This window comes from Diceros bicornis, chromosome 28 (genome assembly GCF_020826845.1).
Source record: "Diceros bicornis minor isolate mBicDic1 chromosome 28, mDicBic1.mat.cur, whole genome shotgun sequence".
NCBI classification, from domain to species: Eukaryota; Metazoa; Chordata; class Mammalia; order Perissodactyla; family Rhinocerotidae; genus Diceros; species Diceros bicornis.
The window spans coordinates 14,228,272-14,245,988 of record NC_080767.1 but is presented as its reverse complement, the minus strand read 5'-3'; the positions used below and the strand labels follow the sequence as shown (position 1 = coordinate 14,245,988).

General features: G+C 39.0%; 1 protein-coding gene and 1 long non-coding RNA gene across 2 annotated transcripts in view; one reads left to right on the top strand and one right to left on the bottom strand.

Annotated features, from left to right (window-relative positions):
- Window positions 1-12,269, top strand: part of LOC131393187 (uncharacterized) — a 91,636-nt gene extending 79,367 nt beyond the window's left edge. The window contains exons 3-4 of the long non-coding RNA XR_009215891.1: window positions 7,089-7,228; window positions 10,883-12,269. This is a non-coding gene — a long non-coding RNA (uncharacterized LOC131393187). The remainder of the gene's footprint in view (window positions 1-7,088; window positions 7,229-10,882) is intronic.
- On the bottom strand, window positions 2,082-3,043 carry LOC131393178 (olfactory receptor 2S2). The gene has a single exon (XM_058523685.1). It carries the CDS (start codon window positions 3,041-3,043, stop codon window positions 2,084-2,086), a length of 960 nt encoding a protein of 319 aa, XP_058379668.1. The 3' UTR covers window positions 2,082-2,083.
- Window positions 12,270-17,717: the final 5,448 nt, after the last annotated feature.

The window sequence follows — 17,717 nt, the reverse complement described above, 5'->3', positions numbered from 1 at the left end:
GGAAATAGGCTCAGGGCACCAGAACTATCTTCATATCTCAGAAGGAAACAGCCTAGGTGCATTTCATGTAGAGGCACAAAGCTGGATTAGGACTGGAAGGTAGTAGATACTGGAGAGTATATTTTAGCACAAGGCAAGGAAGAATTTGCTAGCAGGGCTGAATGAAACGGCTCAAATCTAGAAGTCTTGAATTCTTTGTCACTGGAGGTGTCCAAGCAGATGCTGGATGACTGGGGTCAGAGATATTGGAGAGGAACTCCATGCACCACGTAGATAGGGTTGAAGGAGAAGACCTGTGAAGCCTCTTCTAACAATGCTTTGCGTGGCTGGGCATGTATCTGAATTTTGCTTGAGTGGCCACTAGATGTCACTCTTGTGTATTTGTAATAGCAAGAGTCTTTCTCTACTGGTGCAGTGGAAATCAGGAACACGACTGACTAACCTAAGAAAGTGAAATTTTATTAACAAAATGTGCATCTTTATCTTATGCATTTCATTTTTAATAAATATAAAAAAACTTAAATTTTTGCTTTCCAAGATCTATTCTCAAAATTGCATTCAATTTCTAAATTCTCTTTTTAAGTGGCTTCCAGTATTCTCAAAATTTAATATAACTTGCCATAAAACTGCTTCTATCCATCCTCTGCCATCTCTGAATTGCTCATCTGTCTTCTGTGTCTATTGTTCTAGACGGGAACTATGTCTTGCTCTTTTCTACATGGTACACAACACAGTGCAGCATTCATAATACTACTAATAATTACCATTTATAAAGCACTCATTTCTGGTATCTTATCTAATCCAAGTAAAATCAAGTGGTTAGTTTTTAAAATATGAAGAAATAGGCTGACGCCAGCCCGGTGGCGTAGTGGTTAGGTTTTTGCGCTCTGCTTTGGCAAGCCAGGGTTCACAGGTTCAGATCCTGAGCGCAGACCGATGCACCGCTTGTCAAGCCATGCTGTGGCAGTGTCCCATATAGAGTAGAGGAAGATGGGCATGCATGTTAGCCCAAGGCCAATCTTCCTCAGCAAAAAAAGAGGAAGCTTGGCAATGGATGTTAGCTCAGGGCTAATCTTCCTCACACACACACACACAAAAGACAAAGAACTAGGCTGAGAGAAGCTAAGCAACCTGCTCAAGGTCATAGGTAAGAACATGCTTCCCAATTTTTATTGTGCTGAACTATGGAGGTTCAGGAAATGCTACAGGCTTTCTATCTCTTAGCATATTAAAGGCTCTGAGAATTCCTGGAGCAAAGAAATCTGTCAAACTGTAGCCCCAAAGTCTTCAAACATATTTAACTGCTATCTCCTTCCTTCCTTCCTCCCTCCCTCCTTCCCTCCCTCCCTCTTTTCCTCCCTCCCTCCCTATCCACCTACCTATCTATTTTTTTTTTCAGAATATGAGTTATTATCTACCAGAATACTAGTTTTTCTATTGGGAGTTGCTATAAGTGATAAATATCGAATTCAAGCTCTGTACACCTTCTTGAATTTAATTTAATTTACTAACAGTGTTTCATAATGTGCAGTGCATCAATAAAAAATAGTTTTCTCATAGCTAAAAAGAAATTCAGTTTATCAAAATAGATTATTCCCACCCAAACTCTCTATGTGGAGAACTCATCTTTGTCTCTTCTTAGCACTTCAGACAAACTGAATCTAATAAACAAAAACCCCAAATGAAAGTTCCACTTCCTCCTGTTCCCCTGACTCTCCTGTTGAATCCAGTAGGGGTGGCAAAGTTTCTGGGAGAGCCATCTCTCTTCCCTGTACTGACTCCACAGCTTAGACACAGTCAGGGCCATCTGGATTGCTCTGATTTTCCTGTCTCCTTGGTTTTAGCATGTGTTCGGGATGCCTTCATACATTTGGCTAGAGTATTTATTGTCTGGCATCTGCTGAAGCTGTCAGACATATAGCCAAAACTCAGGAGACACACTCTGAAAAGTTAAATATTCCCTGAAAATGGACTTAAGGGTGAGAGACCATTCCAGTTAACTTGACTTGGCTTTTGAATGGCAGCTGTAATGACTGGAAATCTTTTCTTACACAGGAATGAGAACCACAGATGATCCCCTACATCACTGGCTGAAGTATTTCTGAGCCATCAGGTTCCTCACAGCAGCCTTCACATCCTTGTTCCTCAGGCTATAGATGATGGGGTTGAGCATGGGGGTCAGCACTCCATAGAGGAGGGGGATGAGCTTGTCTGAAAGGTCCTCTTTGTCTGCCCCTTGGGCGTCCTTAGACTTGGGCTTCCCGTACATGAAGAATAAAGTCCCATAGAATATGATCACCACAGTGAGGTGGGCAGAGCAGGTGGAGAAGGCCTTTTGCCTCCCCTCAGCTGAGGGGATCCTTAGGATGGTAGCAATGATGAAGATATAAGAGACAGAGATGAACAGAACTGGGACCCCCAGGAAAATCACATTTGTTACCCCCATACTGATCACATTGATGGAGATGTCAGTACAGGCCAACTTCAAGACAGCCAGGATCTCACAGGTAAAGTGGTTGATGACATTGTCCCCACAGAAGGGCAGCTGAGTTGTCAAGGATGTATGTACCACAGAAGCAGCACCACCAATAGCCCAGGAGCTGGCAGCCATGGGCACGTAGGCAGCCTTGCTCATGACCATAGGGTATCTAAGGGGATTGCAGATGGCCACATAGCGATCAAACGCCATCATGCTCAGAAGCACACACTCTGTCCCTGCCATGGTGAAGGAGAGAAACATCTGTACAGCACAGGCTGAGAAGGAGATGGTTTTCCTGGGAGTGAGGAAGCCATCTAGGACCAGAGGGACTGAGGAGGTTGTGTAGCAGATGTCCAGGAAGGAGAGGTTCCCCAGGAAGAAGTACATGGGTATGTGTAGGCGAGAGTCAAGGATGGTCACCAGGATGAGGACCCCATTGCCCAGTAAGATCACCAAGTACATCAGCAGGATGAGCACAAAGAATGTTTTCTCCAGCCTTGGGTGGGCTGAGAGGCCCAAGAGAATGAACTCCACCATGGGGGAGGTCTGATTGGACCTGTCCATGGTGTATCTGCTCTGTCATCTGCAGGAACTCAGAAAGCCGACTTCATGATTCCCTGATGCCTTAAGTGGCAGAAAGCCAATGAGGAAACTCACTTTGCTGAGCAACTGGAGAACAGCTCAGGCAATCTGGGGGATTCTCCGTGTTGCTCTAAGTAAAATGCAGAGAATTTGATCAGTATCTCCTTTGTCATGTTTGGCCACCCATAGAGATGTTTGACATGTTACCTGACTGGATTTAATTTTTCTAATCACATTCAAGATAGCCGTCGCATATTTACTTCAAGTTACACCATGTATGGCTGATTCATTTTAATCAATTTTATGAGAAGTGTTATACTCCATTTGTATGTTTTCCCCCCTTTGTGGTATAGGACTAGTAGAAATAAGTGATCTTCGTCTTCAATTCATGACCGTTCCCTGCTCCAAGCACTGATGGATACTACCTTCCTCCTCTTTTATGGTTCTCTCTCACAATCCACAGGGCCCCAGGCTGGTCCTTCATTCATTCCTTCACTCACCTGCCAATCTCCTCTGGAGCGCTAACCAAAAGAACTGGCCTTTGCTGGTCACTCAGTGTATGGGAATCATTAAGTCCTTCTTCCTCTCTGGGCCTCCATTCCTTAATACTCACTCTGGAATGGATTGTTTTTAGAGGTCTTCCATCCCAGAGACTAAATGATCTCGTGAATTCCTCATTCTTGGACTTTCTGCCACACCACTGAGAGGTCCTTTTCTCTTTCTGCCAAATTATCCCCATGCCACTTAGTCACAAGGGACGAAGCCAGGAATGGGGCTGGGCCCACAAGAATTTACATATTCTTTTAACAGTGCTCTCTTACGTTTTTCATAAATAAGTTGATAAAGAAAATCACTTCTCTGTGGTCTGGGAATAGTCCAGAGGCCAAACATAGCCAATCTGGTCTGAAAGTGGCAGCCAGCACAGTTAGCACCTGACATGGGTGAAAGCTCACTTTTCTTGTCTTTGTTCTGTATTTGGGTAAAAGCCACAAGGGGCCGTCCATTGCATATATAAAACCGTTTAAATCCCACCCTGCTATTGGGATTATTCTAGTCTCTGAAGTGATTTAAAGTTTAGAAATTGAAGTGACAAAGTTTAGAAACTTTTCATACATCTGGGATTATGTCCCCAAGATCCAATTATTCTGAAGTCCCTCCAGAAATACTTTCTTCCCCTCCCTCCCTTTGTACCCATCTGCTAGCTATAGGAAAGCATTAGAGAGGAAGAGTCATCCTGGCCCTGCCAGAATCAACATGAACCCCCAATCAGTGAGAACTCTCAGCAGATAGACCCTGGAAAACATGAAACCCACCGTACAGGACGAGTCCTTGCAGCTCGGTACCCCTGGCCATTTCCAAATTCAGGCTCTCAGGGTTGGAAAGAAGCAAGTGACCTAGAAGGTTGCCTAATTCTTTGTGTCCCATCAAGTGGATTCTGAGCTCCTACCCTAGGCCAGGCCTTTAAAGGGCATTGGGAGAGTAATAACTGAATCTGGTCCTGCCTTCTGAGAGTTACACCGGTATAGCAGCCGTGGGCTTGAAAAAGGCCAGTTGATCACAGAAGTGATGTCCTATTGTTTGAAGTCTTTCTTACGTGCCTGTGATGAGCATCCTGTATCTGCAGTTCTGTGAGAGCATGGCTGGTTTACCATTGGGATCTGGTAACCTCCACTTCCAAGATCCAGACTGAGAGCTGTGACTGCCCAGGCAGCAGCCAGAGGCATGTTAAACCTGGACCACTGTTTTCTGACACACTATGATTTCTTAACCACATTCTAGTTTTTCTCTTCTCATTTAAGACTAATGCTGGGGATGGTGGTTGGCACATATGTCGAGCTCTCGTTCCACAGATATCTTTGGTGTACGAGAGGAGCTTGCCCAGTGTCAGGAACAAATAAAAGACTTGGGTGATTCCTCCCACTTCTTCCATGAATGAAACACGCTTGCCTTGTGCATTGGCTTCTACAAATCTTAGAATCAAATATATGCCACATTTTTGGTCATAAATCAGTATGCCTTGCATCTGTTTTTTCTTCCTGTGAAATATATGTGCAGAAGAGTGTAAAAAGTATATGTGCAATATTTAAGGAAAATAATAAAATACAGATGATGTACCCCCCCAAGGTTAAGAATTAGAATGTTCCAGTACCTTAGATGCACCTCTTATTTCTCTCCCCAATTATAGTCCCTTCTTCCCTCTCTTCCAGAGGTGACCACTATTCTGACATTCATGGAAATCCCTTTCATCTAGGCAGAATCTTAATGATCCCCATCTCACTCCCTGATTCCCGTCCTGTGGTGATTCTGTCAAACACTGACCTAGGTGCTGCTGTGAAGGGATTTTGTCAATGTAGTTCGAGTCTAGGATCAGTTCACCTCAAGATTAGAAGATTATCCAGGTGGGCCTGACCCAATCAGATTAGCCCTTTATCAGCAGAGTTTTCTCAGGCTTAAGTAGCAAAAGGAGAAGTCAGATTTGAAGCATGGAGGGATTCCATGGATGGAAGGGGCCACAAGCAAGCACCAGAGAACTGGCACAAGAAGCCTAGAATGACCCCTGCCAACAGCCAGAAGGAGATAGGGACCACAGTCCAACAACCCCAAGGAACTGAATTCCTCCAACAACCTGAATGAGCTTAGAAGTGGATTTTTTCTCAGAGCCCAGCCAAGCCCACCCAGACTTCTCACTTACAGAACTGTTAGGTAATAATTGGGCGTTGTTTTAACCTGCTAATTTTGTAGTAGTTTGTAACACAGCAATAGAAAACAAAAATATATTCTGTTGATTTCCTTCATAGTTTCACCACCTATAAATGTATCAGTGTCCCATGCATTGTTCCACTTTGAAAAACTGAATAACAATTACAAACTAGCTTTTTAAAGAAAGGGAAAAGTTGCCACTATTTCGGGGAAAACTCATCTGAGAGTATAAGCTGATGGTTTTAATAGCCTCTTCTGGTCGGTCAGGCAGGGCTGTATTGTGGCCAGGTACCAGATATCTGGCAGAAATACCATCAGAGACAATGGGTTGCTTTATGTTTTCTGCTTCTAAGCTCTCACTGTGGCTCACTTCCCACTCTTAGGAAGAGGCCAAAGCAGAATATTTACGTGGAGTGAAATGAGTGTCCTCAGCCAACCCAAGCAGCAAGGCATGAAGAGAGAAGAGGGAATTTTCTCAGTGTAAGGTCAAGATACAGCAAGTACAGGAAGGACTGTCAGAAAAAAACCCAATGTCCCAGCTTGAAGGCACTCAGGCAGGAGGAGTTCTCTCTAACTCAGCCTTTGTTCTTTTCAGGCTTCAACTGATTGGATGAGGCCTGCCTACATTAGGAAGACAATCTGCTTTACTAGGTCTACAGATTCAAATATTAATCTCATTCAGAAACACCCTTACAGACACACCCAGAATAATATTTGGCTGAACAACTGGGCACCCCATGGCCCAGTCAAGTTGACACATAACATTAACACAGTGGGGTATGAAATTCTAGGAACTTATTGGAAATCATCTTCCTTCTGAATTTGAAGGTACTGCTGGTGTGAAGGCAGAAGCCATTCTGATTCTTGATCCCTTAGTAAAGGGAAACTTCATTTAAAATGGAGTCAGGAGGCCAGAATGGGAGCTCTCATGCAGTACCACTTGGGTATTAAGGTCAATTGTAGGAAAGATTGTCAATCACAGACCCCAACAGAAAGAAGTCATCAACAGGAAGGATGTCCATTGCAGACCCCAACAGGAAAAGATGTACATTGCATCCGTGATGAGAAATCAACTACCCCAGCAACTCAGCTAATGAGAAACCATCACCACCCTGAACCCTCACTTTCCACCAATGGACTTGTGTTCAAAACAATGCCTTCCAACTTTCTCCTTTTTCTCTATAAACTAACCTTCCTCTCCTTTGCTTGCTGAACTTGCCTCTGGTTTTTATAGCCTGCTTTTTTATAACTTGCTTGTCCTGAATTGCAATTCTTTGCTGTTCCTGAATAAACTCATTTTACTATTTTGGCTGTTTTATTTTGTTAGGTTAACATAATTTGGGGTCAGAGAAGTGGAGTCCAGAGAGGACCCCTAACAACTCTGAGGCTGGTGAGCAAACAGGTGCCAGTACCCACACACAGAGCCCATTGAGCATACTGCTTTCTTGCCGACCCTGGAGTTTGAGGGTAAGTTTTATCCTGGATTCGAGCTCTGCCCTCCAGGCTTTATTCAGGATCTGTTTTATAAAGGCTTCATCCTTTCTGTATAAAGGCTTTTGTCCTTTCTGCAAGTACTTGTTTGGCCTTTCATCCAATTCCTTTTGGAATCAGGCAGTTCCTATTGGAACTATGCCGTTCAGCCTTTGGCCTGACTCTTTTTGGAATTGGGCTATTCCCACTGGTATTTGTGCTGGTATTTGGCCTGCTGGCTGTTTAGAAAGTTTTCTTTTGCTTAAAAAACAAAACAAAGCAAAACGAAAACCTCTGAGACATGGGATTCCAGTCATCTAAATGCTTTAAGGGCACCCCCTGCTTCAGTGACCCTGGCCGTTTTTATGTTTATGGTCTATCTTCATATGCATTTCTAACTAAATGGACCAACTGAACCAAAAGTAATTTAGAACACCAACGGCCATTATGGGGAACTTTTGAACTCCTCAAACTTACTTTTCTTAAAACTGAATTGGACAGCCATGGCTCTAAAATTGTCGAAACTGAATGGGATGCCTATTTTGATTGGTATTTTGAGGCTTCCAATGTTATCAGGAGTCTAAAATTTCCTCCCTGCAAAATACAATTTCTAAATTAACTGAGGCAAACAAGCAATTAAAGAAAGACAAAAAGGCTTCTGAGGACTCTCTTTCCCCTCCCCCCCAAAATTAAGAGCCCCACTTCTTGCACCATCCTTGGCAACTGCAAATTCTCCTGCTAATGAACCAAGACTAATTTTCCTTTTGCTGCTGATGAAAACAAAATATCCAAAACTTACTGTGAGGACTTAGGTTATGAGAATCTGCTAGACATTTTGCAAAACCAAATCTGGGTCTCGGCTCACCCCTGTAGTATATTCCTGGTTCCCTGCTCTTTTTTTTCTGTGTTCTGAGCCCTCCAATTTTATTGTGTACATTTGTTTTCTATTTCTGTTTGTCCTGTCCTAGTGTCTGTTTCTGTGTATTGAAGTTTCCTGGTAAATAACCCATTCTGCTCAAAAAGGGGGGAAACACATGATTCCCAGAATTTTGGAACTGCTATTGGAAAACAGGGCCCCTCATACTTAAGGCATTTTAGGGAATCCAAAGGCAAGATAGGTTTGGACCAGGATCTTGTACCTTTCTGAAAAAAATGAGTAAATTTTTAAATAATTTGAAATTGTAATGGCCATCCTAGGGAATCTTTGACTTAGATAAATTCATCTTAGGGGCACCTTTAAAAGGTATAAACTCAAACCTCTCAGAGACATTAGAACGCATTCTTTTATTGGTATACAGAAGTTTCTAAAAGATAAAATGACTCCAAAAAGACAGCTACAAGGGTCCTTACAGAAAGGAAAAAAAACTGACCATCTGAGCAGGTAACTTTAACTTAATCTGCCAGAAACACAATTTAGATCCAACTATTCTTTTTGAGTTTTGCACAAGGCTATAAGATCTCAATGTCTATCTGTATGTTATGTATCTCCATGTATGTATGTGATATTTTTCTACCTCTGGACAGTATTTCCAAAATTAATTTATAAAAATAGCACTATTTAATTGACAAAAAACCTAAGTGCTTACATAAATTAAATTTTCAGAAATATAATAGATCAGATTCACAGGATCTGGGAAAATATTTGGTAGTAAAGCCAGTACAAGTTTGTTGGTTTAATTAATACAGACATGTCTTTAGAGTTACCAACATTAAGTATAATACTTTTATTCTACCTAGGTTTGCTGAAAATCAAATAAGTTCATATTATCTCTGTAACAAAATTTGCCAGCAAAACAAATAACTTGATATGGTGAAATTTTCATAAGAATTCTAAACATACTTATTGAAAACAAGTAAATTAAGTGGATGTAAATGGGATAAAAGTTTATGTGAACCTTTTAAATAGCTTCCGCAAATCTTTTTAGGTTAAATTAAATAATGGGAACTCATTGAATGTCTAAATCATTTCCAAATAAGTTTATCCACTTTTGGCTTCCTTTACAAAGCAACTAAAGATATTTGGATCTATTGGGAAATATTCTTTGTGTCACATTGGAAAATTTACTATGAAGGAAATATATTTTTAGGAATTATAAGAGAAACATCTCTGTATGCAAGGTAAGTAAGATGTGTGTTTGGTTAGAAAAGGTACGAGGTATGGTAATACATTGTGTTGAAGAAAAAAAAGAAAATTTTAGAATTTTTGTGAAGCAGGAATCTTTGAAAAGGAATTTTATATGTGATCAAGCTGAATTAGATTAAATAAAATTGCTATAAGCATTTTAAGATTAGCTTTAATATCAATAGTGTACTTATATAAAACTGGAACTTAATTTTCTCTCATCTGCTAAGGGTACAAAGCTTGCTTGGACTATTGATCTGATCCTGACAAAAGATTATGAAAGGTTTTTCATTACCTTTTTGTGTTTTGTCAAAATTTTTTCCTGTAATTTATGTAAAAAGTTGAGTCTTTTCTATTAAGAAGAGCTTAAGGTTTTTGCAGCTATATAACCTTCTATATTTGTCTTTGAAATCTTTTTGTCACTTTAGTTACTTAGATAAGTATTGTTTCATAATTTTCTGTGATACTATTTGGTCAAATGTCCAAAACTTTTTGATATTTTTGACAAACTTTCCCCAAATCAAATTCTAAATAAAGTCTTTTTGACGTGAAAGTGACTTTGGGAATTTCCAGAGGGCCCCTGGGACGTCTCAAAGGATTTGTTCTCTCTTCTTATAAAAAGGGAGATGTTAAACTAATGAGGCTTATTTGATATGTCAAATTATATGGGAAGCATTGCCAAGTGAATGATGATAAACCTTCTTAGATTATATTATATAGGTGAATATTATTAAAATAAATGTTCTAGAGATTGTATGAAAATTCCTAAAATTCTGATATGTTTTGGTATATTGTTACCACTCACAATTTTAAAATATATGTCACAGAAATGACTAAATTTACTTGTAAATTCTGTTATAATGAACCTTAATCAGATCTTTAACCATTCCTATTTTTAAGTCTTTTGTTATTTACAGACAGTTATTCTATTCTGGTATTTTTGCAAATATGTTTTATCTTCAAAGAAATTGATGGAGAATATCCTGACACATATTATAAAATGCAGGTGTATGATAACTTTAAGGCCATCACACTGAGCTGGATTTAAAGGACCCCCTTTTCTCCTCTCCTTTGAGAAAATATATCTTTACAACAAGGGTTGAAACATATATCTTTTTGTTCCCATCTGATCCCTTCAGAATTTGAAAGCTCTTAAGTATTCCTTTCAAGACAATATATGTATTTGCATAAATTCAATGAGAATCTGTTCTCCTTATACCAGGACACACTTGGAAATATTTGCTATATTATCAAGACTTTGGCTGGAATGTCATATTCAAGAGAGATATACATAGACTCAGATATTTACTATGATTGTCTTTGATAAAAATTGGATAATCATGGAGAGAAAAAAATGTTTGTGCCTTTGTGGATATTAAATTTTAGTCCTATTAATTATCCTTAAGGTTTTGTTATACACCTATAAGCTGTATTGGATCCAAAATTCTTCTAGTTTCCTTAAATATTTGGCTATGACTCTTCAAACTAATGTTTCCAATTTTCTTACTGCCCTTGAATCTCTTGGAAAGGGACTATACCAGGTCCTCCTCACTACCCAGATGGCAGCCAAACTTCAGGGATTTGAACCTTGGGTACACATCTCACCACTAAAGAAGACTCCACCTGACATCTGGTCCTGAAAAAACGCTGGAGACTTCCAGGCCAAGTTGACTGGGAGGAGAGGCAGTGAACAGCTGAGGTGGACAGCTTTCCCAGGGTGACTGAACCAGGCCTGGGTGCCTTTTTCTAGCTGTTGCTTCTTCTCTCTCTCTTTTGTGGAGGGGCAGTGCCATTGTCCACATTCCCAGGCCCCTGCAAAGGGGGGAAACCTCTTCTTTTCATTATGCCCTTTTGGAAACAACCTCATCATAATCCCATGACAAATTAATCTTTTCATTTGCTTTTTCTGAAGAGTTAGAAGGTTCAGAATTCACAGAAATTTTTCTTTCGTTTGGACTATTACTGACTCTGGATTCTTATCCAATTTCATGGTGTCTGGATTTACAACGCTACAGACTGTATTATTGGTTGACATTTAGTTCCAAACCGTTCTTTTGAGATAACAATACTGTTTAAATACATTTTTATAAGTTCTGCTGTTGCTTCATCTTTATTCCTGCACTGTCTTCATGCTCTCAGTTTGAGTGTACTTTACTTTTAATTCTGTTTTGTATAATTATTTTTAAGTCATCTGTCGAAGCTTTCATGCTAATTTACCTCTTCAAGATGATCTCCAGTGCTTACAATCTTGATAAAATATGGACTTGAGGTACGTAGTGCCTGCGAGTCCCTCCTACTTCTCCTTGTTACATGAATGTGACCTCAATAGGTTTCCAATCTGTGCACTTTCCCTCTGATGTGGGACATGACACCCAGGAAAGGTCCTTCCTGGCATCGAGGAACACAAGGCCACTGAATCTGGAAAAATCTGACTCTTAATCAGCAATGCTTTTGAAGAAAGATCTTGACAAAGGGGGAAAATGTGAAAATTAGCAAAGGGAAACCTTATTTAAAATGGAGTCAGGAGGCCAGAAGGGGGAGCTCTCACATAGTCCCTCTTGAGGTCAATTACAGGAAATATTGTCAATTACAGACCTCAACAGAAAGAAGTTGTCAACAGGAAGAATGTCAATTACAACCCCCCCCCCAACAGGAGAAGATGTACATTACATCTCCAACAGGAAATTGACTCCCCCAGCAACTCAGCTAATGAGAAACTGTCATCACCCTGAACCCTCACTTTCCACCAATGGACTTGTGTTCAAAACAACGCCTTCCAACTTCCTCCTATTTCGCTATAAAATAATGTTCCTCTCCTTTGCTTGCTGGACTTGCCTATGGCTTTTGCTATAGCCTTCTTGTCCTGAACTGCAATTTGTTGCTGTTCCTGAATAAATCCATTTTACTGGTACAATAACTGGCTGTTTTATTTTTTTAGGTTAACAATAGTTTTTTTCTCTCTGGAAAGATACAGTACTCATGCTCTCAACTGTGCACATTGTCCCTCAGTCCAGAAAGCCATTGTTTTATCCTTTCTGGAGAATAAACTTTTTGTTGAGGTAGGTTAGGGACAATTGACCAATGTCATGGAATGAGGGAGGGAGTGAGGGACTCTGTTTATTATCCATTTTTGACCTAATCCTAATCCTCCTTATTTTAGCAGCACACCCTTCACCCCTGATTCTAGAAGGACCTGGTATAGTGAGTTCCTCTGTGCTGGAAATCTGGTTGTTGCTCAGCTCTCTTAGTTTCTGGCTTAGGGTTTGGCTCTATCTGATCTGCTATGGAAATGACCACTAGTCCATCCACTTTGCAGCCTTCAAAATATTATCACTCTGATGTCACTCGTCTTCTCCGCAATTTAAAAAACATTAAACAAAACGAAAAAACAAAACAAAAAAACTTGAGTGTACTTTTCATGGGTTTCAGGAGGGAGCAAAATTAGATGCGTATGTTCAGTCCTCATTTATGCCTCAGTCCTGATTTCATGTGGTTTCTAACATCCTCTATTATTTTCCTCTTTATTTTAGTCATTGTCTCTTGTTTGTTTCCCTCCTGCTATAAGTTTAACAGAGGCAGGAGTTTTTTCCCTCGTTATTCACAGATGGATCCTAAGTATAAAAACTGGACCTGGCTCAGAGTAGGCACTCAGTAAATAGTTGCTGAATTAATGAATAAATGAATTTGTGACCTACCCTTGTTTTCTTCTTTGCCCCCGTTAGCTCTTTTTTTTTATATTTTATCTTTATCCCATCTTTTTTGATTTCTATTTTTGTAAACATTTTATAATGTGCATGACATAATGGTACAGTAGAACATCTATGTATTTTACAAATAAATAAACATACAGAGTAAATTGTAAGGAAACGTGATTTTTTTTTTAAATTTTTTGTTTATTGCAGTAACATTGGTTTATAACATTGTAAAAATTTCAGGTGTACATCTTGTACTTCTATTTCTGCATAGATTACATCATGTTCACCACCCAAATACTAATTACAACCCATCACCACACACATGTACTAAATTATCCCTTTCACCCTCCTCCCTCCCCCCTTCCCCTCTGGTAACCACCAATCCAATCTCTGTCCCTATGTGTTTGTTTATTGTTGTTATTATCTACTACTTAATGAGGGAAATCATATGGTATTTGACCTTCTCCCTCTAACTTATTTCACTTTGCATTATACCCTCAATGTCCATCCATGTTGTCACAAATGCCTGGATTTCATCGTTTCTTATGGCTGAGTAGTATTCCATTGTGTGTATATACCACATCTTCTTTATCCATTCGTCCCTTGATGGGCACTTAGATTGCTTCCAAGTCTTGGCTATTGTGAATAGGGCTGCAATGAACACAGGGGTGCATGTACCTTTACAAATTGGTGTTTTCAAGTTCTTTGGATAAATACCCAACAGTGGAATAGCTGGATCATATGGTAGTTCTACCCTTGAGTTTTGAGGAATCTCCATACTGTTTTCCATAGTGGCTGTACCAGTTTGCACTCCCACCAGCAGTGTATGAGAGTTCCCTTCTCTCCACATCCTCTCCAACACATGTTGTTTCCTGTCTTGTTAATTATAGCCATTCTGACGGGCGTGAGGTGATATCTCGTTGTAGTTTTGATTTGCATTTCCCTGATAGTTAGTGATTTTGAACATCTTTTCATGTGTCTGTTGGCCATCTGTATTTCTTCTTTGGAGAAATGTCTGTTCAGGTCTTTTGCCCATTTTTTAAAGTTCTTTTGTTGTTGAGATGCATGAGTTCTTTATATATTTTGGAGATTAAGCCCTTATCAGAAGTATGGTTTGCAAATATCTTCTCCCAATTGTTAGGTTGTCTTTTCGTTTTGTTGATGGTTTCCTTTGCTGTACAGATGCTTTTTAGTTTGATGTAGTCCCATTTGTTTATTTTTTCTATTGTTTCTCTTGCCCGGTCAGACGTGGTGTTTGAAAAGATGTTGCTAAGACCGATGTCAAAGAGCGTACTGCCTATGTTTTCTTCTAGAAGTTTCACAGTTTCAGGTCTTACATTCAAGTCTTTAATCCATTTGGAGTTAATTTTTGTGTATGGTGTAAGGTAAGGGTCTACTTTCATTTTTTTGCATATGGCTATCCAGTTTTCCCAACACCATTTGTTGAAGAGACTTTCTTTTCTCCATTGTATGTTCTTGGCTCCTTTGTCAAAGATTAGCTGTCCATAGATATGTGGGTTTATTTCTGGGCTTTCGATTCTATTCCATTGATCTGTGTGTCTGTTTTTGTGCCAGTACCATGCTGTTTTGGTTACTATAGCTTTGTAGTATATTTTGAAATCAGGGAGTGTGATACCTCCAGCTTTGTTCTTTTTTCTCAGGATTCCTTTAGCTATTTGGGGTCTTTTGTTGTTCCATATAAATTTTAGGATTCTTTGTTCTATTTCTGTGAAAAATGTTGTTGGAACTTTGATAGGGATTGCATTGAATCTATAGATGGCTTTAGCTTCCTAAACATCTTAACTATGTTAATTCTTCCCATCCAAGAGCACGGAATATCTTTCCATTTCTTTGTGTCTTCTTCAGTTTCTTTCAGCAATGTTTTATAGTTTTCGGTGTACAGATCTTTCACCTCTTTGGTTAAGTTTATTCCTAGGTATTTTATTCTTTTTGTTGCAATTGTAAATGGGATGGTATTCTTAATTTCTCTTTCTGCTACTTCGTTGTTAGTGTACAGAAATGCAACTTATTTTTGTATGTTGATTTTGTATCCTGCAACTTTACCATATTCGTTTATTACTTCTCAAAGTTTCTGGTGGATTCTTTAGGGTTTTCTCTATATAAAATCATGTCATCTGCAAATAGTGACTGTTTCACTTCTTCCTTTCCAATTTGGATCCCTTTTATTTCTTTCTCTTGCCTGATTGCTCTGTCTAGGACTTCCAGTACTATGTTAAATAGGAGTGGTGACAGTGGGCATCCTTGTCTGGTTCCTGTTCTTAGAGGGATAGCTTTCAGTTTTTCACCATTGAGGATGATATTAGCTGTGGGTTTCTCATATATGGTCTTTATTATGTTGAGGTACTTTCCTTCTATTCCCATTTTATTCAGAGTTTTCATCATAAATGGATGCTGTGTCTTGTCAAATGCTTTCTCTGCATCTATTGAGATGATCCTGTGATTTTTATTCTTCACTTTATTAATGTGGTGTATCACGTTGATTGATTTGTGAATGTTAAACCATCCCTGCATCCCTGGAATAAATCTCGCTTGATCATGGTGTATAATCTTTTTAACGTATTGTTGTATGCGATTTGCTAGTATTTTGTTGAGGATTTTTGCATCGATGTTCATCAGTGATATTGGCCTGTAATTTTCTTTTTTTTGTGTTGTCCTTGTCTGGTTTTGGTATCAGGGTAATTCCAGTTTTGTAGAATGAGTTAGAGAGCTTCCGCCCCTCCTCAATATTTTGGAAGGGTTTGAGAAGGATAGGTATTAAGTCTTCTTTGAATATTTGGTAGAATTCACCAGGGAAGCCGTCTGGTCCTGGAGTTTTATTTTTGGGGAGGTTTTTGATTACTGTTTCGATGTCCTTACTGGTGATTGGTCTATTCAAATTCTCTACTTCTTGATCCAGTTTTGGAAGGTTGTGTGATTCTAAGAATTTATCCATTTCTTCCAGGTTGTGGAATTGGTTGGCATATAGCTTTTCATAGTATTCTTTTATAATCTTTTGTATTTCTGAGGTGTGTGTTGTAATTTCTCCTCTTTCATTTCTGATTTTACTTATTTGTGCCTTCTCCCTTTTTTTCTTGGTGAGTCTAGCTAAAGGTTTGTCAATTTTGTTGATCTTTTCAAAGAACCAGATCTTGGTTTTATTAATTTTTTCTATTTTTTTTGGTCTCTATTTCATTTATTTCTGCTCTGATTTTTATTATTTCCCTTCTTCTACTGATTTTGGGCTTTGTTTGTTCTTCTTTTTCCAGTTCCTTTAGGTGCATTGTTAGATTGTTTGAAATTTTTCTTGTTTGTTGAGATAGGCCTGTATCGCTATAAACTTCCCTCTTAGAACTGCTTTTGCTGTATCCCATAAATTCTGGCATGTCGTATTTTCATTTTCACTTGTTTCCAGGTATTTTGTGATTTCTTCGTTAACCCAGTCGTTGTTCAGTAGCATTTTGTTTAATCTCCACGTATTTGTGGCTTTTCTGATTTTCTTCCTATAGTTGATTTCTAGTTTCATACCGTTGTGGTCAGAAAAGATGCTTGGTATTATTTCAATCTTCTTAAATTTATGGAGATTTGTTTTGTGGCCTAATATGTGATCAATCCTGGAGAATGTTTCATGTGCATTTGAAAAGAACGTGTATTCTTCAGTTTTTGGATGGAATGCTCTGTATATATCTACTAGGTCCATCTGTTCTAGTGTTTCGTTTAAGGCCCATGTTTCCTTATTGATCTTCTGTTTGGATGACCTATCCGTTGGTGTAAGTGAAGTGTTAAAGTCCCCTACTATTATTGTGTTACTGTCTATTTCTGTTTTTATGTCTGTTAATAATTGCTTTACATATTTAAGTGCACCTACATTGGGTGTGTAGATATTTACAAGTGTTATATCCTCTTGTTGGATTGTTCCCTTGATCATTATGTAATGCTCTTCTTTGTCTCTTTTTACAGTTTTTGTTTTAAAGTCTATTTTGTCTGATATGAGTACTGCTACCCCAGCTTTCTTTTCATTGCCATTTGCGTGGAGTATCTCTTTCCATCCTTTCACTTTCAGTTTGTGAGTGTCTTTAGGTCTGAAGTGTGTCTCTTGTATGAAGCATATATATGGATCTTGTTGTTTTATCCAGTCAGCCACCCTATGCCTTTTAATTGGAGCATTTAGTCCATTGACGTTTAAAGTAGCTATTGATAAGTATGTACTCTCTGCCATTTTTTAACTTTTTTTTTTTCTCAGTGTTTTAGTAGTCCTTCTCTGTTCCTTTCTTCTTCTATACAGAATTGATGGTCACTTTAGTTTGACCTCTGTCTGAAAGCTGTACTCTTTAACTCCCCTCCTCCCTCCTTTTATGTTTTTGCTATTATATCTAATCTCTTTTTTGTGCATTTGTATCCATTACATTCTAATCATGGAAATAGATAATTTTTTCCTATTTAGGTCTTCTCTTTTCCCCTTAAATCAGTCCCTTTAACATTTCTTGTAGCACTTGTTTCTTGGTGACAAACTCCTTTAATTTTTGCTTATCTGGGAAAATTTTGATCTCTCCTTCCATTTTGAATGATAACCTTGCTGGGTAGAGTATTCTTGGCTGTAAGTTTTTTCCTGTTAGCACTTTAAATATATCGTGCCATTCTCTTCTAGCCTGTAAGGTTTCTGCTGAGAAGT

Bases quoted from the DNA above. Each gene is read 5' to 3' on its own strand.
- LOC131393178 (XM_058523685.1), bottom strand. From the start codon at position 3,043: ATGGACAGGTCCAATCAGACCTCCCCCATGGTGGAGTTCATTCTCTTG.